Here is a 24,251-nt window from a genome sequence, read left to right as displayed (position 1 = left end):
ACTCTGCATATAAGTTAAATAAGCAGGGTGACAATATACAGCCCTGACGTACTCCTTTTCCTATTTGGAACCAGTCCGTTGTTCCATGTCCAGTTCTAACTGTTGCTTCCTGACCTGCATACAAATTTCTCAAGAGGCAGATCAGGTGGTCTGGTATTCCCATCTCTTTCAGAATTGTCCACAGTTTATTGTGATCCGCACAGTCAAAGGCTTTGGCAGTCAATAACGTAGAAATGGATGTTTTTCTGGAACTCTCTTGCTTTTTCCATGATCCAGCAGATGTTGGCAATTTGATCTCTGGTTCCTCTGCCTTTTCTAAAACCAGCTTGAACATCAGGAAGTTCACGGTTCACATATTGCTGAAGCCCTGCTTGGAGAATTTTGAGCATGACTTTACTAACATGTGAGATGAGTGCAATTGTGCGGTAGTTTGAGCATTCTTTGGCGTTGCCGTTCTTTGGGATTGGAATGAAAACTGACCTTTTCCAGTCCTGTGGCCGCTGCTGAGTTTTCCAGATTTGCTGGTCCCTTGCTTCACGTGGTTACAAATTGTTTTTCTTGTGATATTTAGATATCTTGTGATATTTAAGATCTATTTAGCTAGAAACTTTCAGTTTTACAATAAAATATTGTTAACTATAGTCACCATGTTATATATTATATCCCCAGGACTTGTTTATCTTATAACTGGAAGTTAATGCCTTTTGACCACAGGGTTTTAAAATTTACATAAATGGTACCCCACTCTAGTATCCTTTAGTGTCATACTTTTGAAGCTGGACATTATGCTTTCCCTCAGCATTGCATTTTATATGTTTATTTCTGTTGATTTATACAACTTTACTGTATTCAGCTTGACCATGTACTCCATGCATAGATATATCACAATCTACTTATCCTTGGTCTTTGATGATATCAGTTCTTCATTTTGTTTATTTATGATGGAATTTTGATGCATATTCTTTTATGTCTTTGTGCACATGTGGTCTAGCATATATACCTAGAGCCATGCGTATTTTCAATGATGTTGAATGTGGCCAGATGCTTTCCACAGTGTGTGTGTGTGTGTGTCTGTTTGTGTGTGTTAGTCGCTCAGTTGTGTCTGACTCTTAGTGACCCCACAAACTGTAGCCAGTGAAACTTCTCTGTCCATGGAATTCTCCAGGCAAGATTACTGGAGTGGATTGCCATTCCCTTCTCCAGAGGATCTTCCCGACCCAGGGATCGAACCCTGGTCTCCTGCATTGCTACACTTCCACAGTGTAGCTTTACTAACACACTTCTTCCCCACCATGGGATGAGAGCTCCCACTGCTGCGTATCCTCTCCAGCACTTGGTGTGGTCAGACTTTTTAAACTTTGGCCTATCTGATAGGTGTAAAATGGCATTTCATGATTTCAATTCTATTTTTCTGAGGTACATTCTTTTCAGAAAAAAAAGAACTTTTTTTCTTAGAAAAAATGGGAAATACTAATTGCTATGTTAATATTTTTGACTCTACAACTTAGGAAAATGCCACTGGGGAACTTTTCTCTTTTCTCTCCCAATGAGACAGTGGCTCTGATGAAAAGTTGTTCTACAGAGAGGGAGGGGGAAGGCCGTTCATATGTTGTGGTTACAAAGCAAGCCATGGATCACTTAAGTTGTCTCTTTGTGATTGGCAGAAGTCTTAGTAAGAGAATCTTTGGCTTAGGAGAAAGTCAAGTTTGACAAGAAGATGAGACTGCTACTTGTCAGCAGCACTGCTTGAAAGAAAAGGTTGTGACATACATTTTCCACTGGCAGGTTGTCACAAGAATCATTTGTAAATTGATGTAATATGAATACCAAAGATATGAATATTACACAAGCTGTTGAGGAATGATCAGATTTGGAACCCTGTGATCAGATCCTGTTCTTCCCAAGACCGTCTACTGAATCAGAGAAGTTACTAAGTTCTGCCTTTATAAGACCTAATTCTTTTCTATACAAGTGCTCCTAGCAATGCATTGCTCTGACTTTTATTCTTATACTGTAATGCACAAAATTCTCTGTGATCATAACTGAATCATATTTCTGAATGAAAAAAAAACAGTTATTAGTAGCATACTTTTATAGGGATGACAACTGAAGTTCTTTTCTCCATGTCATAACTCTTAATGAGTTATTGAGATCACATTTTAATTTTCAAACATAATTTTCATCTTAAGTGCTTAATACTTCAACATGGCTAACCACATTTTATAGGAGATTCTTCTACTTGTAATAGTTATGGTGGATAGGTACCCAGATTTATTTTTCCTGCATAAGTGAGGAAATGACTCATGGTAGAGGTCATAGTGATTTACTTAGTAAATTACTTGCAAAGCTAGGATTAAAAAGGATAATTTTAAACTCTTGTTCCTGTCCTGTACTTCACTCACAAGAGTAATTCCTAAAAGTTAACTCAGAACTTAACCCAGTTATCGGATAAGCAAAGATTTGGGGGAGAGTTTGCAGGGGATATGTTTCTATCTAACACCAAACAGCTTTACGCTATTTTTATTGCCTTAATCAGTATTTTGTATACCAGGACTATGATGATGGTGGCCCAACTTGGAAATGACCTCTGTTACTAGGTGGTAAAGGGAGCTCAGTTCCTCAGTTTCTCCCTAGTCTTTGCCGCTTAGTGGCAGACACTCTCGGGGGTTCTCAGTCACTCACCATTAAGGATGGGTTACTGGATGGTTAGTCACTTTCAAAGATGCTCCTGTGCTGGGTGGGAGCAAATGCACTAGGACCTGCTGAAGTATAGTTCTCGATGCCTGAGCATTAGTATTTCTCTCAATATAGGGAAAGCTGTACCTCTCCCAAAGCATTTGTTTATTTTTATTAATACTGTGAACTGGCTAAATGATCATTTCTTTCAGTTCCTTAGGACATTCAGGCTCAAATTTGTGGTCCACCTCTAATAATATACAGACCTTTGGCGCCTATTATGTGCTGATTCTGTTTTTTCTTAATCTTTCTTTGTTCTCATTCAGATTTCCTCATTACCTTATTTTTTTCCATTATAGAGTGTGTACTTTTAAAAGCCTCCCTAAATCCTTCTGGAAAGAAATTCCCTTCTCCAAACAATGACTTGAGTTTTGCTGAAGGACTCCCACGTTTGTAATGCACAGTTTTAATGGACTCCCACAAATAAATACTAGGGTGTTTGCTGAATTGCTCTATCTAAGCTAACTTGGTGAAGGGAATTTTAGTACAGTGAGACTCAAAGCCAATACATTTCATTATATAAAAATTACACTCCTGGAAGTGGTGTGTGGGGGTTAGGGGAAATCTTTCCAGTTCCAGGTCACTTTTCAGTTGGGAATTCATGAGAAAATGGGTTAAGGCACTGTTTCCCCATGCAACATTCATTCTCAGGATAGGAGTCAGTGCTACCTTAAGAAACAAGAAAAAGAAAGGAAATAAATTCTTTTTCCTAAACTCATTTGGTCCCAGAGTTGATGGAAATCCCGATGCTCCCTTTCTTCCTACTCCCCCAATCCCAAACATCACATGGAGAGAGGAATCAGTTCCTCAGTTCATTCTTCCAGTGTGGGATAACTACCCAGGTACCGGGCTGATACGCAGTGCAGTTAACAATTAGCAGTCAGAACTTCTGCACAGATCAGAACAGATGTGGTGGCTCTGGAAGAAATATCACTCTTCTGGAGTACCCCCTCTTTTTGCTAAATTTTAGCTGATATTGCTGGATCTGTGTGGGAGGGGAGCTTGTCTTAGGGGAGAGGCTGCAACTGATGTGGCTCAGTACAGTGGCTCTCAGCCCATGTCTCTATCAGGTCTTTTTTATATGACCAATCCACACAGTCATACCAATGTATACCCAGCTTCATATCAGCCCTGCCCCAGAGGCCAGAAGGCTCTCTCCTGGTCAACCACATCCAGAGAGAATTAAGAAATTAAGCTTAATAGGAAGAATGTCCTGCAATGAAGTGAGGAGTCAGGATTAATTTTTTTTTTCTTTTAACTTTAACTTAGAAGCAAATAAAACTGTTGCCAAGATTCTGTTTGTGAATGGCCACGGCAGGGAGATTTTAAAAATGCAATTGTGAGTCCCTCTGCATGAAAGACAAGTTTCAGAAAGGCAATATACGAGTTAAGGTTAGGCCATCTAACAGGACAAACAGACCCCACTCACCCAAGATGAATTGTAGAATTCAACATTCTTTGCCAAGTAGGAATATTTTTTAATAGTATTATGGAGATTCTTACTTTTAAATTTTTCCAGAGTCAGTCCATATGGGAGTTTTTTTATCTAGCATATATGTGTTCCTGTTGTGTGTCCTAGCCTTGAATCAAATCATTTTGTTTATGATTTGAATAGATCAGACCATGCCCTTTGGAAGCCATCACCCAGAAGGGTCCCCTTAATATTCAGAAAGGAGGGCTGTTAATTCTGTTCTGGAAACTTAGTAATGTGGGTTATGGAGCCCTTTTGACTGACCATCAACTTAAGTGTGTACTTTGAAGACTGAAGAGATAACATCCAAAGAGATTGCAATATCCCTAGCCCAAACTGCCTCATCCTGTTATCTTAAAAAATAATAATAGTAATAAACTAAAGACACAAAGCAGGCAGGAATCATTCCCCACTTCCTCTCATGCCTGTAACTGCATAGCCAGAGCCCAAAATGGTCTCCACAGGGACATTTTTTGCATCTTTCAAAATCCATTGACTGTGGTTCTTAGAAGCAGCTCCAGGGAGAGTGGGAGATGTGGGAAGGATCCCGGCATGCAGAATGCCATCTCAGTCACCCAAATCTGTTCTTTTCTCAATAACTTTAGCCAGTTTGTTGTTGTTGTTCAGTTGCCAAGTCGTGTCTAACTCTTTGCGACTCCATGGATTGCAGCACACCAGACTTCCCTGTCCCTCATCATCTCCTGGAGTTTGCCCAAGTTCATGTCCATTAAATTGGTGATTCAGTTCAATTGATTGACCATCCAACAGTCTCATCCTCTGCTACCCTCGTCTCCTTCTGTGTTCAATCTTTCCCAGCATCAGGGTCTTTTCCAATGAGTTGGCTATTTGCATCAGGTGGCCAAAGTATTGGAGCTCTAGCCATTAGACATATACAGACACCAACCTTTTGTGTATAGGACCTCCTTACCCACCGCTTTAAGGATTAGACATTGTGCCTCAGCCCTCACTGCCAGTAACAGTCTACATTTGCCAATGGATTTGAACTTGGGAAAGCACTTGTGAAGCAAGACTTGTCTGGGGAGAATTAGGAAAGATGTGTCATGACACCACACCCACTGAACATGCAGTAATTGAAGCACTACACCAGTTGATACAGGTACACATTATGAATTACTAGGGGAAGAAACATGGCCTGCAATCCTCTTATCCACCCATTGGTTCACAGCACAGAGATGAGAGACCAGGCAGAACAGCAGAGCCCTAGCCACTGTGTGTGAATTAGACAAATGTTGCAATAACAGTGAGCATTGGTAACTCATGATTCTGTGTGGCCTTTCCTTCCTCAGCGTTCATAGGACTTTACACAAGCTGTATCCAATTAATCTCCCTTGTGCCCCATGAGGTGGCAAGGCCCATTATCCTCAATTTGGTGGATGTGAAAATAGAGACATAGATTAATTTACCCTGGGAATTCAATGAATCAACAGCAAAACCAGAGGTGGTACCTGTTCTTCAAAGTTTCAGTCTGTTCATTCCAAGATGTACTGAAACTTAACTGAACAAAATATTTTTTTCATTATTGTCCTATGTCATATAGTTCTAGATCCATCCCTGGCCTCTTGTTTTTCATGTGACCTTGAGTAAAATTGTTTGGTCTCTCTGAGGTTATCTGTGAAATGGGTGTACACTTGACTTACCTATCCTATAGAGCTGTCATGGGGTTCACATGAAATGCTGCTGCTGCTAAGTCACTTCAGTCATATCCAACTCTGTGCGACCCCATAGACGGCAGCCCACCAGGCTCCCCCGTCCCTGGGATTCTCCAGGCAAGAACACTGGAGTGGGTTGCCATTTCCTTCTCCAATGCATGAAAGTGAAAAGTGAAAGTGAAGTCGCTCAGTCGTGTCCGACCCTCAGCGACCCCATGGACTGCAGCCTTGCAGCCTCCTCCATCCCTGGGATTTTCCAGGCAAGAGTACTGGAGTGGGGTGCCATCACATGAAATGATAGCTGTTTAATTCTGTCAAAATGTGAATCTTTTTTTTAACCCAATATTTTACTATGTATTTTCAATTATATTTAATTCACAGTATTTTTGACATTTCAGGAAAACAAATGACTTCTATATGCAGTTTATATACTAAAACCATGATGAGCTTTGAAATCAGACACTAATTTGCTTTCTTTCTAACACACAAACACACTCATACACAAATACAAATAACACAGAGCTACATTTTAAAATGTTTAAATGAAAGAAAATTTAATAGAAGAATGAACCTTACTTAGCACCTCCTCAGTGCCAGCCACACAGTATCTGTTCAGTAAACATTTATTTAATAGATGATGGATGAATTCACTTTGTGGATAATAAACTGAGCAGTTGGTGTTAGAGATGTCAATGTGTACTAGCTAGATTTCTGTAGAAACCAAGAACTAAAGGGCCTGTAACAATAAATGTTATTGATTTCATTAATCAATATCAGTCTATCTACTTTTATAAGATACATGAATATAATGCAATATTATCCTTTGTACTTATCCACTGAGCTTACTGTTAATATATCCATTGTTATCCTCTGAACTTACTATACTTGGTGATAAAATTGGAAACTTTGCCTTACAAATAACAAGGAAGTATATTATGCTAAAATTCTAAATCATTCTGTCTTACTGTGACCCTCAGGGACTCATCTATTCATTGATTCATTTATTAATATAATTAATAATTGCTTACAATGTGCCAAGCATTGTGCTGAGAAATATGTTAGAAATTTTCTTTCTTTCACATAGCTTATTCTTTAGTATTTCAAAAAGGCAGTTTTATTGAGCTGATGGCTCTGAAGATTCTCAGTCCTATCAGTATTTAACCCCAAGCTAAGACCTCTACGGCTTCCCTGGTGGCTCAGCGGTAAAGACCTGCCTGCAATGCAGGAGATGTCAGCAGACATGGGTTCAATCCTTGCGTCAGGAAGATCCCCTGGAGGAGATGGCAATCCACTCCAGTATTCTTGACTGGGGAATTCCACGGACAAAGGAGGCTGGTGGGCCAGAGTCCATGGGGTCCCAAAGAGTCGGACACAATTGAAGTGACTTAGCGTGTATGTATGCAAGGTCTCTCTGGACCGTGAAGGTAAAATAAATAAAAGCAGTTTTTCAGAAGGAATGAAGTCAGAAAGATCCGTTCTATTTGATTTTACCTTGTGGTGGACAGGGGAACAGGATCAGGACAAGCTGATCCTCTAAGTGGAAAGTGTGTGGGAAGGAGAACAAGGACAGTCCTGTAGTGCCTGACAATTTGAAATGTCAGGTTTTATGTCGTTCATAATTTTCAATATGTCTTTTACAATGCAATTGAGAATAAAACTTTCTCAAAAACTAGAAGAAGAAAAGGACTTACTTAAATAAATTATTACACCTTTACTTCTGAGATTCATTTTCTTTCTCCTATTTGTTTAATTCATATCGGGTTATTGGATCATTTGTAGGTAATGTTTCTAGAAATGTTTGTCCTATTTTGTGTACTTGTCATGGTGACAGATTGTTGCTATGATGTTTCACAAGGCAACTTCTCATTTGCCTGCTTAGAAGGACTGATACTTTTTCTACAAATGTGACCCTGTATCCAAAAAGGTAAGAAAAACATAACCCCTCAAATGAATAACTCCATATTTTTAAAAGCCAGGATTTTATTCCAAAATTTATCATTCACCTCTCCGCTAGGGTAAAGAACAAATTCCTTTCACCTGAAAACACAAAAAATCACCTAGGTTGGGTTCTGAACTGCTTTGAGAAAAACACAAAGAAACACAGTGGAAGTTCTCCGATTCTACCATTATTATAATATTTACAAATGTCACCAAGGCAGCCTGCAGAATGCTTTCTGAGCCTAATGATGTCAAATGGAAGCAGCTTCATTACCAAAAAGGCTGTGACATTTCTTTCTCTAAAAATACAATAAGTAGAAAATAGTACTTCTATAGATAGTGCCAGTGAGCAACAAGCTCCTGAATGTATTATGGAAGTGGGCAAAAATCCTTCTGTAGTGATGAGAAAGAAAAAAAAGGAATAAGAGAAGATGTTGGGAAAAATGCATTTGTGGCTATATCAGTGATAAAGAGATAGAGGGCTAGGTGAGAGAAAGGGCAGTAGCAGGAGGAGGAGAGAAAAGAAGACATGGAAACAAGAAGGCGGTGTGTGGAAAGGAAAGACAGAAGACTGAGAAATAGAGACAAGGGAATAGTAAATAGATCAGTTGAGATAAGGGAAGAGGAAAAGAACGAGTGAGGATGAGTGCAAGCAAGAAGTGAACGAGGGACTTCCCCGGTGGTCCAGTGATTAAGAATCTACCTTCCAATGCATGGGATGCAGGTTTGATCCCATTCAAAAAACTAAAATCATGGCATCTGACCCATGGCAAATAGGTGGGGAAAAAATAGAAACAGTAACAGAGTTTATTTTCTTGGGCAACAAAATCACTGCCGATGGTGACTGCAGCCATGAAATTAAAAGACGCTTGCTCCTTGGAAGAAAAGCTATGACAAACCTAGACAGTGTATTCAAAAGTAGAGACATCACTTTGCCAACAAATGTCCATAAAGTCAAAGCTATGGGGTTTCCAGTGTCATGAATGGATATGAGAGTTGGACCATAAAGAAGGCTGAGCACTGAAGAATTGATGCCTTTGAACTGTGGTGCTAGAGAAGACTCCTGAGAGTCCCTTGGACTGCAAGGAGATCAAACCAGTCAACCCTAAAGGAAATCAACCCTGAAAAGTCATTGGAAGGACTGATGCTGAAGCTGAAGCTAGCTCCAATACTTTGGCAACCTGATGCGAGGAGCTGACTCATTTGAAAAGACCCTGATGCTGAGAAAGACTGAGGACATGAGGAGAAGGAGGTGACAGAGGATGAGCTGGTTGGGTAGCATCACTGACTCAGTGGACATGAGTTTAAGGAAACCCTGGAAGGTAATGAAGGACAAGGAATTCTTGCATGCTGCAGGCCATGGGTCGAGAAGAGTCAGACACGACTGAGTGACTGAACAACAGGGAACTAGTATCCCACATGCTGCAGACAACTAAGGCCATGCATGACAACTAGAGAGTCCCTCACGAAGAGCTGATGTAGCCAAATAAATAAAATAAATAAACATTTTTTTAAAAAAAGAAATGAATGGGGCAGGAGAGGGAGAAGGACATGTGTAAGAGGTTATCCTCCTGGGGGTTCAGCAAACTACAGTCTATGGATCAAATCCAGTCTGTTGCCTTTTCCTGTAAATTAAGCTTTATTGGAATACAAGCTGGCCCATTGATTTATATATTGTCTATGGCTGCTTTCATGCTACAATGGCAGGGCTGAGTATTTGTGATAGAGCCAGTATGGACCACTTAAAATATTTACTATCTAACTCTAAAGGAAAAGTTTGCAATCCAATGTTCAGTTCAGTTCAGTCACTCAGTCATGTCTAACTCTTTGCCACCCCATGGACTGCAGCAGTCCAGGCCTCCCTGTCCGTCACCAACTCCCAGAGCTTGCTCAAGCTCATGTCCATTAAGTCGGTGATGCCATCTAACCATATCATCCTCTGTCATCCTGTTCTCCTCCTGCCTTCAATCTTTCCCAGCATCAGGGTCTTTTCAAATGAGTCAGCTCTTTGCATCAGGTGGCCAAATTATTGGAGTATCAGCTTCAGCATCAGTCCTTACAGTGAGTATTCAGGATTGATTTTCTTTAGGAAGAACTTGTTGGATCTCCTTGCAGTCTAAGGGACTTGCAAGAGTCTTCAACACCACAGTTCAAAAGCATCAATTCTTTGGAACTCCACTTTCTTTATAGTCCAACTCTCACATGCATACATGACTACTGGGAAAACCATAGCTTTGACTAGATGGACTTTTGTTAGCAAAGTAATGTCTCTGCTTTTTAATATGCTGTCTAGGTTGATCATAACTTTTCTTCCAAGGAGCAAGCATCTTTTGATTTCATGGCTGCAGTCACCATCTGCAGTGGTTTTGGAGCCCAAGAAAATAAAGCCTGTCAGTAATCTAATCTTATTGTTCTTAAACTTTAGTGTGCATCAGAGTTGCCTGGAGGGCTTGTTAAAATAAAGATTGCTGAACCCCATCCCCAAAGGTTTTGGTTAAATAGATCTGAGGTAGGATCTCAAATTTTCCTTTCTAATAAGTTTCCAGGTGATGCTGGTTCTGTTGGGCCAGGGCTTGCACTTTGACAACTACTGCTTTTATTTGTACATAATGTCACACATCAATATTGTGCTGAATAAGGACATTTGTGCAGTAAGGGAAACAAAACCAAACTTGATCCTCTTTCTAAATAAACATAGATGTACAGATGGATATCATAATTCTTTACAAAGTATCTTTAAAAATTCTTAAACTGGATTTTTTTATAATGGGTATTTCATTCTTAAAACAATGACAACTAAATTTGATTTAGTTAAAAGCTTAGTTAACTGGTAGTTTACTACTAAAAATGTTTGCTTTGCATCCATTCCCTGTAATAACATTTCATGGCTACATGGGATACAATAGGTGCTTAATAAATCAGTGTTATTGTTGTTGCCACAGACGCTCTTATTTTAATGAATATATGGTTCTTGTTAAAAGGTGATGGTAAAATACGTAATTCTGGCAGTTCACGTTCTGCACAACACTGTGTTAACTTAACTTAGTACACATATCAGCCAGTTCCTCTTTTCCTTGAACCCATTGTAACAGGTTAAACACCAATTATCAAAAAACTGCAAAATGTTGACTGTCTATACTTTTTGAACACAATAGGGTCTTGTTTCTGAAGAGATTCCTTAATGAATTTGCCTATAAAATAGGCATATCTATTATTAATCACATCAAGGAATGTTGTAGGTTTAAATTCTTTCAAATTTTTATTTAATAATTTACAAACTGTAATTAGTTCCAGAATAAGTAACACTGGCTGTAATATTCCACCTCTTCCTAGATCTTCTTCCCCTGACATCTTTTCCCTTCTTTTCCTCTATTCCTCTATTCCTACGGCGGAACTCCCATTGTGTTCAGCACTAGGTCAGTCACACCATCTGCTTGATGAGTGCTTTAGGGGAGAGGGGTCATCTGCAGCCCTTCTATCTGCCTTCCATTCTGATGACTCCCTGCACGTGCTTGAGATGGACTAGGAATAACCCCATACCCCAAATGAGCCGTTCCAGGTGGCATCTGTATAACAGGGTGACTTACCATTCATGGTGAAATTCCACTGAGAACTGTAGAGGTGTGTATGGCAGAATGTTGTGACAGAGTGATGTGAACCGCTAACAGGCAGTTTGCTGCTCTTGAGCTTATTCAGGGAATCGTGCTACGATGAAAACACTGAAGGTTCACTCAAGTTATCACTTGTTTAATGTTAGGGAAGACACGGGTCTTTCTGGTGTCAGAAAAAGAAGCTTCTTAGAAGGTAGTAATGAGTAGTCTGGTGGATGTCTTTCCAATTTTGTTTGAATTTTTTTTTTTTTCCAGTTTTTTTTTTAAATTTCATTTTATTTTTAAACTTTACATAATTGTATTAGTTTTGCCAAATATCAAAATGAATCCATCACAGGTATACATGTGCTCCCCATCCTGAACCCTCCTCCCTCCTCCCTCCCCATACCATCCCTCTGGGTCATCCCAGTGCACTAGCCCCAAGCATCCAGTATCGTGCATTGAACCTGGACTGGCATCTCGTTTCATACATGATATTTTACATGTTTCAATGCCATTCTCCCAAATCTTCCCACCCTCTCCCTCTCCCACAGAGTCCATAAGACTGTTCCATACACCAGCGTCACTTTTGCTGTCTCGTACACAGGGTAACTTTAATCCATACTGGTGTTTTTGTGTTAGTTTTTCCTGTGGTTGCTGTAACAAATTACCACAAACTTTGTGACTTAGAAAAAGCACTAACTTATTAAGTTACCTTTCTAGAGTTCAGAAGTCCAGGATTTATTTAGTCTTCGTGAGTTAAAGGTGTTGGCAGGGCTGCATTCTTTCTGGAGGCTCTAGGAGGATCTGTTTTCTGGCTTCTAGAGGGAGAAGGCAATGGCACCCCACTCCAGTACTCTTGCCTGGAAAATCCTATGGATGGAGGAGCCTGGTAGGCTGTGGTCCATGGGGTCGTGAAAAGTCGGACAGGATTGAGTGACTTCACTTTCACTTTTCACTTTCATGCATTGGAGAAGGAAATGGCAACCCACTCCAGTTATTCTTGGCCTGGAGACTCCCAGGGACGGTGGAGCCTGGTGGGCTGCCATCTATGGGATCGCACAGAGTCAGACACGATTGAAGCGACTTAGCAGCAACAGCAGAGGTTGCCCACTTTCCTTGGCTTTTGACTCTTTCCTCCATGTCCAAAGTCTGCAGTATTGCATCTTTCAGTCTCTCCATTTTGTTTCCTCTTATTTCCTGGCCAATTTTCCTACTTCCTCTTCCTTTTTATTTTCAATTTTTAAAAAAATATCTGTATTTAAGTTACTTAAATTTCTACTTATTTTTCTTTCTATTAATAATGCATACTTAGCCTTATTGCTCTTACTATTTTTTCTTTTTTTAAAAAAATTCTTTATGTTTATAATGAAAACATCTGTACTGCCATTCATTTTAATAGGTTCATGAGAACTTAAGGTTTCGCTTTTCAGTCTTTGGTCAAAATTATCCTCATGGTTTCTAAGGTTTTTTGAAAATTCATTGTTATCTGTATTCCCCAAAGGGAGGAAACCAGTGTTTTAGTACCTAACCTAATTTTGTGAAAAGATTTGTAATTCACAGCTTGCATATTGTCTTAACTCGTGTATGCTATCATCACATATTATAAAGCAAATGTTAAAGGTTACAAAACCGGTTAACTGCTACAATAATTGTGTTTTTAATATTAGGGAATATCTGCATATTCATTCATATCATTATTATTGGTTTTTAAATAGGAAGAAAATATTGCATGTATAGGATAATTTTAAATTTTGAGGACATCAAAAATATTTCCTGCATCTGGAAGATTGGCTTCATTTATAATGCCTTTGATTACAAAAGAAGATATGTATATTGTAGGAAAAAATAGTTAATATATAATCAAATGAAAGTAAACAAAGTCATGTGAAATATACCACTAAGGAAAAAAAATTCCTCCAATTCAAAAGAAATGATACGAATGAACTTATTTACAAAATAAAAACCAACTCACAGACTTAGAGAATGAACTTTTTATTTTTATTATTAAAACGTATTTATTGTTTATTTGACCTTGCCACCTGACATGTGGGAATCTTAGTTTCCTGACCAAGGATCAAACCCACTCCCCTTGTAGTGGAAGCACAGAGTCTTAATCACTGGACCACCAGGGAAGCCCTGCTCCAGATTTTTTAATATACTACATATATTTATATATTTTTGAAAAAATTATGGCTATTCTGGTCATACTGTTTTCTGATCTACTCTTTTAACAATGTATTATAAATATCTGTATTACTTGACATTTTTATTGGTTGCATTGTATTTTATAATATGGATAATATAATATAGATTTATTGTTAACACTCTGGCAAACATTCTTGCAGCTAGTTCCTTAGAATAAATCCCAGGAAGAAAAATTTGTGGGGCAACAAGCATTTTAAAGTCTTTTGATCCATAGGGGACCCAAACAGTCATAATCCAGAAGATAATTTCACAGAATGGTTACTGCACTTCTTTCCCTTCCCAAGGAAACATCATAGTGATTTAATTACTGTTTACTTTTTTTTTGACTTTCAGGTTACCTTGCACCTCGAAACCTTCCTAGTACTGGATTCTTCCCGTTCCTGCAAACCCTACTCTGTGACACAGACTCTAAATGCAAAGACACACCCTATGGGCCACAAGATCTGCTTCGTAGGAAAGGAATTAACAGAGCAGTATTTAAAGACAGGTAGGGGCATTTTCCAAGTGTATTCAGTTGCTTTGAGAGATCAAGTCTTGTTTCCTTATGAAATATATGGGAAGCCATCCTAGGTTAGATATACAATTTTATTTTCTATATCTACAAATGTGATGATCTAAATATGAAAGAACAAAGTGGTTGCAAACTGGAATTACCATGTTTATGTGGAATTAGGTATAATCTACTTTGGATGAATTACTCAGTTTTTGCTTATGCTTCCTTAAGGGATAAAAGAGGGTTACAGCAACTCCTACAGCTCAACTCCAGAAAAATAAATGACCCAATCAAAAAATGGGCCAAAGATCTAAATAGACATTTCTCCAAAGAAGACATACAGATGGCTAACAAACACATGAAAAGATGCTCAACATCACTCATTATCAGAGAAATGCAAATCAAAACCACTATGAGGTACCATTTCACACCAGTCAGAATGGCTGCGATCCAAAAGTCTACAAATAATAAATGCTGGAGAGGGTGTGGAGAAAAGGGAACCCTCTTACACTGTTGGTGGGAATGCAAACTAGTACAGCCACTATGGAGAACAGTGTGGAGATTCCTTAAAAAACTGGAAATAGAACTGCCTTATGATCCAGCAATCCCACTGCTGGGCATACACACTGAGGAAACCAGAAGGGAAAGAGACACGTGTACCCCAATGTTCATCGCAGCACTGTTTATAATAGCCAGGACATGGAAGCAACCTAGATGTCCATCAGCAGATGAATGGATAAGAAAGCAGTGGTACATATACACAATGGAGTATTACTCAGCCATTAAAAAGAATACATTTGAATCAGTTCTAATGAGGTGGATGAAACTGGAGCCTATTATACAGAGTGAAGTATGCCAGAAGGAAAAACATAAATACAGTATACTAACACATATATATGGAATTTAGAAAGATGGTAACGATAACCCTGTATATGAGACAGCAAAAGAGACACTGATGAGGGAAAGACAAATTGGGAGACTGGAACAAACATATACACACTACTATATATAAAATAGATAGCTATAAGAACCTGCTGTATAGAACAGGGAACTCTACTCAATACTCTGTAATGGCCTATATGGGAAAAGAGTCTTTGAAAAAGGTGATTATATGTATATACATCTGTACACCTTTGCTGTACACCTGAAACTAACACAGCATTATAAATCAACTACTGTGGTAGTTTAGCTGCTAAGTTGTGTCCAACTCTGTTGACCCCATGGACCATAAGCCCGTTAGGCTCCTCTGTCCATGGAATTTTCCAGGCAAGAATACTGGAGTGGGTTGCCATTTCCTTCTTCAAGGGATCTTCTGGACCCATGGATCCAACCCAGGTCTCCTGCATCACAGACTGATTCTTTACCAACTGAGCTATCAGAGAAGCCCCCAAAAATTGACTATAAAAAAAATCAACTATACTCCAATTGAAAAATAATACTGGATAGTCAAGGCAGTCATTCTTAACTTCCCTCAGAGATTCTCTATCCTACTTCAAATTGTCAGTGCATTGCCCAAGACTCGATCACAAACATAAGATATAGGACAAGGTCAGGGATATTATCTTCTATGTGGTACTACTAGATATAACAGAAACTAGGAAATGCAAATAAGGAAATTAGGGATCTAGAAATCAAAGTAATAAAGTTGGAAGTATACTTAATTGAAGAACCACCTTTAAATGAGGTTAATGTGTCCTATTTTATGGTATGAGAAGCTGAAGAATAAAGATAGGGAATCTAGACCATTTGCAACCTCAGTTTTCCATCCTGAGATTTTAAATCTAGTAGGAGTCAAGAGCCTAACCATTTGTAGAAATAATAACATTGTAATCTGAATCAACCATGAGATTATTTTGGTAGAGAATTTTTTGTGTGTTTCTCAAGAAAAGATGATATTTATCTGTAATCAGAGATATTTGGTCCCTCAAATTTTCATTTAAATTCATTGGCATGTAGCACCATTTCTCCTTCAATATTATCATCATGATTTTGATTATTAGTTAGAATGGGTAATACTTTGAGAGAGTAAGTAAATGCAAGCTATTTAACATAAAATATCAACACGTCAAGAATTATCTTTGGAAATGATTTGAGATACAATGTAATTGTTGGGTTGCTGGTTCACACCGGTTTTTATTGTGTCAATAAGTTATTTGGTCTTTATGCATAAAATGCTCTGATGTTCACTGATTTATTTATCAATATATTCAAGAAATAGTGGCTGAGGAATTTCTGTGTGCCAGGCATCATTCTAGGCACTGTAATACAGAGACGAACTAAACAAATTCTCTACCCTTTTGTTACTTGTATTCTAATGGAAAAGCAAAAAAGCAGTCAAATGAATAAATAGCATGCTGCTGCTGCTGCTAAGTCACTTCAGTCGTGTCCAACTCTGTGTGACCCCGTAGACGGCAGCCCACCAGGCTCCTGAGTCCATGGGATTCTTCAGGCAAGAGTACTGGAGTGGGTTGCCATTGCCTTCTCCAATGCATTAAAGTGAAAAGTGAAAGTGAAGTCACTCAGTCGTGTCTGACTCTTGGCGACCCCACGGACTGCACCCTACCAGGCTCCTGTGTCCATGGGATTCTCCAGGCAAGAGTACTGGAGTGGGTTGCCATTGCCCATAATCACCAATAATAGTAAATGTTCCGGCAAGAAAATAGAGCAAATTAAGAGGTAGAAACTGAAAGGTGAGAATTAAATAGGAAAATAGGATAGCAAAAGAAGGGCCTCTGTTGGAAGGTGACATCCGAGTGGAGACCAACAAGGACCAGGAGAAGCCAGCACCAGCATATGAACATTTAGAAGAGAAAGTCCCAGGCAGAGAAGCAGTCAGTGATCCTGAAATGGGGACACACTTGATCATTTAGAGGAATAGAAACTTGCCTAATATGGATAGAACATAGTGCAGGATGATGAAAGGGGTAAGGGATTTGTTGAAAAAAATGAAAAACCCCAGAGAAAGAGCACGAAGCATCAAACAGGTAAGGAAACAAAAGGAATTTGCCTACTGTTTTTAGTATAATGAGAAGCCATTGGAAATTTTTAAACAGGGAAATGGCATGACATATTGTCTGTGAGACTAATGTTCTAAGCATATACAAGCATTACCTCAACTAGCAACTAGTTGTGTATCTCTGCAAGGGTACCAAAAGATGACTAGAGCTATTGTCCCCCTGGGTACTCAGTGTAGAGATAAAGTGAATGAATACTTTATTCATTCAACTAGTTCGCAGTCTCTGTGTCCCTGTGTGAGTGATGAGTTAGGCATGATTTATGCCTGTGTTCTCGCAGGAGAAAAGTGGAAGTGTTAGTTGCTCAGTCGTGTCTGACTCTTTGCAACCCCATGGACTATAGCCCATCAGGCCCCTCTGTTCATGGGATTCTCCAGGCAAGAATACTGGAGTGGGTTGCCATTCCCTTCTTTCCGACCCAGGGATCCAGCACAGGCCTCCTGCGCTGTAGATGGATTCTTTACCATCTGGGCTAGCAGGAGAAGGTAAATGTTAAATGAGTGATAATAGGAGATAGTGCAAAAAAAGAATGCCAGGAGGAAATTGAAGCAAGACATCCTCCATATTTAAAGTAGAAAGAGAGCTTTCAGCTGATGTAATCAGGTAAACCTTCATGGAGAGATTGTACCTCAGATGGACATTTCGTGAACCAAGTGTTAGAGAAGATATGAGGGAAACTAATGTTCATATTTACAAACTGGTGCTCTCTTCTTTGTATCTTTTTTTTTTCTCATGAAGAACTAAGTAACAACAAGGAGAATAATTATCAATATTTAATAAGTCTATAGAGTGTTCTTGCCTGGAAAATCCCAGGGACAGGGGAGCCTCGTGGCTGCCGTCTATGGGGTCACACAGAGTCGGACACGACTGAAGTGACTTAGCATAGCATAGCATATGCATATTCAGTTCAGTTCAGTTCAGTTCAGTCGCTCAGTTGTGTCCGACTCTTTGTGACCCCATGAATCTCAGCACCCCAGGCCTCCCTGTCCATCACCAACTCCCAGAGTTCACTCAGACTCACATCCATCGAGTCAGTGATGCCATCCAGCCATCTCATCCTCTGTCGTCCCTTCTCCTCCTGCCCCCAATCCCTCCCAGCATCAGAGTCTTTTCCAATGAGTCAACTCTTCGCATGAGGTGGCCAAAGTACATGAGGTGGCCAAAGCATCATTCCCTCCAAAGAAATCCCAGGGCTGATCTCCTTCAGAATGGACTGGTTGGATCTATACATATTACCACCCCCAAAAAAGTATTTTTCTGTGTATTTCTATGTATAAGGTCCTCAGTAACATAATAGAGGACCAAATTCATGGAGCCCCCTGAGATGAAGCATTGAGTTGATTTTAGAACTAAGATTAAAGTCCAAGTTTATTTTTAGCCTCTGTTGGTTATTCTCTAGATAGCTGATCATGTCTCTTTTTTTCACTTTTATTCTAATTTCCAGGTATTATATTGAGCTCAAGCTGTATATTGCTGTATATTCAGTATTTTCTCTAAACTACCAAGTAATTGGAGCTTAATTTGGAAATTACATGCACTAATAAAATTGCATTAATGATATCTCCCACCACGCTATTAATTTTTATGTATTATATAGCCATACAATGAAACTGGGACGTGGTTACTAGGTAAGCCATCCATACTGGGTAGGTCCTTTCACTAAAGTGCTTCCCTTTGGTGAAGAAAGATTCACTAGCATAGCCACATTAAGAAACAAAACAGTCTTCCTTTTCTGTTTTCTAAGTGAGGGGGAAAGAGGCTATCTTCGGCCTTCTCAAAGGAGGCCCACCATGTTTATTTTAATAGAATGCTCTTCTGAAAGACAGGATCATACTGAGGTCACTACTTGCTGGCCAGTTGCCAGGTGTTTTGATGCATTTTTGCATTAGCACCAGTCTTCTGTTATTAAATTCATACTTCTTAAGCATTAGCTTCAGGATGAGGTGGTTTAAAAAAAATTCAACCATCAACTCAGCATCAACTGTAACTAGCTGTCTGAAAGAAGAGATGATTATGTTTATTGTTTTCTTGCTCTTTTGCACAAGGGATGACCCAACATTATGGGACTTACCCTTATGGTCCTTCCTCCCTGCACTGCCTCGAAGAATACATCAGAACAGTGGGGGCTCTTGACTGTGCTGTTGCTCACACAGCTGGCAAATGGCAAAGATCATCTTGCAGAGCTCATGGGGTCATTATTTGGAGAAACAATTCAGCCTTCCTGCAGCTCCTGCTGGGGAATTGTCTTTATGGATTTACTCCTTGTCTCTGTCGTGTCGACACTCATCCATGACCCATGGTTTCCAAATTCATAACTTTGTTCATAGTATCGAATGGCTCTTATAGAACCTAAAACACAGCGAATCTGATTCTATTCAGAGGCATTTTTTTTTTAAAGTACCAAGGCTTTTGTTTAGTAGTGAAAAATATGGATGTGTTTAGAAACTAAAGATATTATTGGGAATCTGGGGTAACTGGAAATAGAACAGGTATGCATCTTCATTTGACTATGAACATGAAGTAAGATGTATTAGGTTTCATAACTATATTAATTTCAGAGTAATGGATAACCATCTAGTAGTCATTTTAGTGAGTATCTGTATAAAAATAAAGGTGAAAACATCATTTATCAAAAACAAAGTGGAAGGAAGTCTTTAACTGCCATGCAGCCAAAATTGTTAATTCATTGAGTTAGAATGTGTTGAACATGTACCATGTGCTGGAGACTATCCAAGTTACTGTGGATACAGATGACCTTACATGCTGGATTCCCATAAAAACTTAAAATCTGGTGAGAGAAAGACAGAAACTACTAAACAGGTAAATTAATCTGTCACATGGTAAATGTGATGACTGTTTCATTCTCACTGTGCCTAAAACATTAGACAACAGATGGTGAATAGTTATATAGGCACTCTGAGACATTGTTTCTGTCTGAAGAATATATATCTTACTGTCGGATATTTTATTGGAGTGGAGAGAGGGTTGGGTGGGGAGATATCAGAAGAGTGCTCCAGAGACCTCTATGGGTGAGATCATGAAGGTCAGATAGGGTGGTAGTTACCAGACTAGAGGAAGGTGTATTTGAAATAGAAAAAGAAGGGCTTTCCTGGTGGCTCAGTGGTAAAAAATCTGCCTGCGAATGCAGGAGATATGGATTCAATCCCTGGGTCGAGAAGCCCTCTTAGAGAAGTAAATGGCAACACACTCTAGTATCCTTGCCTGGAAAATCCCATGGACAGTGGACCCTGGTAGGCTACAGCCCAGGGGGTTGCAAAAGAGTTGAACACTACTTAGTGACTAAACAACAGCAACAACATAGAAAAAGAATCTCAGAACCTAAGAAAGAAATTAATGGTGATCCTTGTATAGTCAGTTTAGAGGAATAGGCAGACAGCTTTGCCACTGACTGTGATGGCAGAATTACAAATTCCTTTGTGATGTTGCCAGATTACTCTCCCTGTCAGGGCTAAGTAGAACATAGTATGTACAGGGTTATCTGAAAGCTACTGCAATGTTATCTCCTCCCCCATATTCTACATGCTTCTGATGTGCATCTGCCCCAAAGACATTTCCTCATCTGCCTCACCATGGTGCCTCTGAAAACTTTTAGAAATGTATTAGCTCAGATATAACATCTCCAAAGTCCCTCCAAATAATATAAAAAGCCCTAGGACAGAGCAACATATTAAGGCATTTCTAAATCTTAACACCTTGACTGATCGTTGATTGGCAAGTGAGCCACCTGGAAGAGAGGTGCATGTTGAATGTGGGCATGCACATGGGCATGCAGGGATTATATCTGAATAGGGAAGACCCTGAAGGAATGAACACAAGGACGAAATTCAAGAAATTATGAAAAAGTTAAAATTTTCCTGTGAATGACTTCTGCTCGGGGGTAGTCAGGAAGGATGACTGTATAACCAAGGAGGCCTTAATGCCGTTATAACATCCTTATTTGTCCCTAAAGTTAGTAACGCCTGTCATCTGAAGCTGGAGTCAGAACTGGGCCTGGAGCATGTTTCACACCTTCTTTCCAGGTGTCACTGCATTACCTGTATAACTATATTTCAGGGGGAAAAGGGAAAATAGAATAAGTTTAACTAATCCTTAGAGACAAAAAAAATGTCAGAATTTTCTTTTTAGGATTTGCCATATGTGTCTTTCCTAGAAGCAATTCCTTTCAAAGACAGAATTGCCATGGTGCACATGGATGCCACCCACACAGGCAGTCTTTCCCACTCACAGGAAATACAAAGACATTCAGTATAAGTGCATAAATCCTACAGCTATGATGATATCTATAAATGTGACATTTCCCAAAAGGAACTGTTGGTAGACATGTCTGAGAAGAAATAAAACTACTCAGCCTAGTTTCCCTCCCAATATCTTAAGTTTAACATTTTGAATCCAAGATGTTCCCCTTATTAATTCCCTTTTGAAGTAGAGCACTATAAATGTGGTAGAGTTAGAATCCACTTCTTCAGCATCTTAGCAGCAATGCTGTTAACCATCTCCCTGGTACTGGACATGTGAGCTGGGTCTGGTAAAAGTCAAAATGATTCCATGGGCCACTTGGAGATTTGACTCAGCCTTTCTTGCCTCACCCAGAAGATTGAATTTTCTGGATCCAGATGAGCTTCCATGCTAGATTCAAGAGGCACCTAAGTTTTGCATAGTGCCTTAATATACCTCCAGAGATATCCAGTATGTGAAAGATTCTCTTAGACTTCCTTATACCTATTCTGAATTCCTGAATAGGATTTTTAAATCTCCTGAGTTGGTCCTAGGGAGTCGATGGGGGGTAAGTTGTCATTGAATAAATCCACTTCTCTGTCATAGCCTAGTACAGTGTTGCTACTTGGGGCCAGATAATTCTTTGTTGTGCTGTGCATTGTAGAATGTTTAGTAGCATCCCTGGTCTCTACCCTCATCCCTGGCCTCTAGATACAAGTAGTATCACTCCTATCCAGTGTTAACAGCCAACATGTCTCCAGATATTGTGAAATATCCCCTGGGAGCAGGGGAGGGGCCAGAAAATGCCCCCAGTTGGAAACCACTGGTGTAGTGAAAGAATGAACAAAAAGATTTTAAGGCAGCAAGAGCCATGAATTAGGTAATGATTCTAGGATCTTGCTCTTACAAAATTCAAATGATAACTCTAATTTAGCACCCCCATTCATGTGTGGTCATCCCCTGGCCATATCCTTCCTTAGCTATTACCATTAACATATTATAATCCCTGTTTTTTTTAATTTGTCTCACCCCCTATATGTCCTGGGAATTTAATAAATGTTTGTGAGTTTATGACTAAATATGGTAGATACAGTGTAAGATTGATTATATGTTTATGCATGTGTTGCCATCTTTGGGTGCTTCCTCTTCCAAGGATCTTTGCAGAGCCAGGTGTGCAACAAGGGAGGCAGACCAGGCTATTTTAAAAAGTTGCTTTTTTCAGGCAAGAATATACAACGGGGCAAAGGTAGCCTCTTCAATAAATGGTGCTGGGAAAACTGGAAACTATAAGCAAGATGAAAAGACAGCCCTCAGAATGGGAGAACATAATAGCAAATGAAACAACTGACAAAAGATTAATTTCCAAAATATACAAGCAGCTCATACAACTCAATGCCCGAAAAACAAACAACCCAATCAAAAAATGGGGAAAAGACCTAAACAGACATTTCTCCAAAGAAAACGTACAGATGGCTATCAAACACATGAAAAGATGCTCAACATCCCTCATTACTAGAGAAATGCAAATCAAAACTACAGTGAGATATCACCTCACACCAGTCAGAACGGCCATCATCAAAAACTCTACAAACAATAAATGCAAGAGAGGGTGTGGAGAAAAGGGAACGCTCTTGCACTGTTGGTGGGAGTGGAAATTGATACAACCACTATGGAAGACAGTATAGAGATTCCTTAAAAAAACTAAGAATAAAACCACCATATGACCCAGCAATCCCACTCCTAGGCATATACCCTGAGGAAACCAAAACTGAAAAGACACGTGTATCCCATTGTTCATTGCAGCACTATTTACAATAGCTAAGACATGGAAGCAACCTAGATGTCCATCGACAGATGAATGGATAAAGAAGCAGTGGTACATATACACAATAGAATATTACTCAGCCATAAAAAGGAGCACATCTGAGTAAGTTCTAATGAGGTGGATGAAACCAGAACCTATTTATTATACAGAGTGAAGTGGGTCAGAAAGAGAAAGATAAATATCATATTCTAACACACACATACGGAATCTAGAAAAATGGTACTGAAGGATTTATTTACAGGGCAGCAATGGAAAAACAGAGGATGAGGTGGTTGGATGGCATAACCGACTCAATGGACATGAGTTTGAGTAAGCCCTGGGAGTTGGTGATGGACAGGGAAGCCTGGCATTCTTCAGTCCATGGGGTTGCAAAGAGTCAGACACAACTGAGCGACTGAACTAATGGAAAAACAGACATAGAAAATTGACTTATGGATATGGGAAAGGGGAGGAGAGGGTGAGATGTATGGAAAGAGTAACATAGAAATTTACATTACCATATGTAAAATAGATAGCTAACAGAAATTTGCTGTATTGCTCAGGAAACTCGAACAGGGGCTCTGTATCAACCTAGTGGGGTGGGAGGGGGAGGAAGATGGGAGGGAGGTTCAAAAGGGAGGGGATATATGCTTACCTATGGCTGATTCATGTTGAGGTTTGACAGAAAACAACAAAATTCTGTAAAGTAATTATCTGTCAATAAAAACAATAAATTAAAATTTAAAAAGGATAAAAATAAATAAAAATGTTGCTTCCTTAGCTATCTGATAGCTAGTGGAAGCTAATAATGAAGAAAAATAATTCTTCATTATTCAGTGGAATAATTCTGTGGAATTTAATAATTCAATGAATTCAATAATTCAATTCAATTATTGAATTCAATAATTCAATTCAATTATTGAATTCAATAATTCAATTCAATTATTGAATTCAATAATTCAATGGATGCTAATAATGAAGAATAATAATTCTTCATTATTCAGTGTTTGTCATGTGCCATCTGCCAAGAGAGTGCATTGTAGATAGACTCTTCCTAAGAGTTTTACAGACCAAAGAGAAAATTGATCATT

At 39.2% G+C, this 24,251-nt stretch overlaps 1 protein-coding gene across 1 annotated transcript in view; it reads left to right on the top strand.

Moving 5' to 3' along the window:
* The window catches only part of ABCA12 (ATP-binding cassette, sub-family A (ABC1), member 12), a 202,021-nt gene that overhangs the window by 51,010 nt on the left and 126,760 nt on the right, over window positions 1-24,251 (top strand). The window contains exon 3 of the mRNA XM_010861144.1: window positions 13,947-14,100. Within this exon, the coding sequence (XP_010859446.1) occupies window positions 13,947-14,100 (154 nt within the window). The remainder of the gene's footprint in view (window positions 1-13,946; window positions 14,101-24,251) is intronic.

Source organism: Bison bison, unplaced genomic scaffold (genome assembly GCF_000754665.1).
Source record: "Bison bison bison isolate TAMUID 2011002044 unplaced genomic scaffold, Bison_UMD1.0 scf7180017864471, whole genome shotgun sequence".
Classification (NCBI taxonomy): Eukaryota; Metazoa; Chordata; class Mammalia; order Artiodactyla; family Bovidae; genus Bison; species Bison bison.
This window is presented reverse-complemented; position numbering and strand designations above follow the sequence as displayed.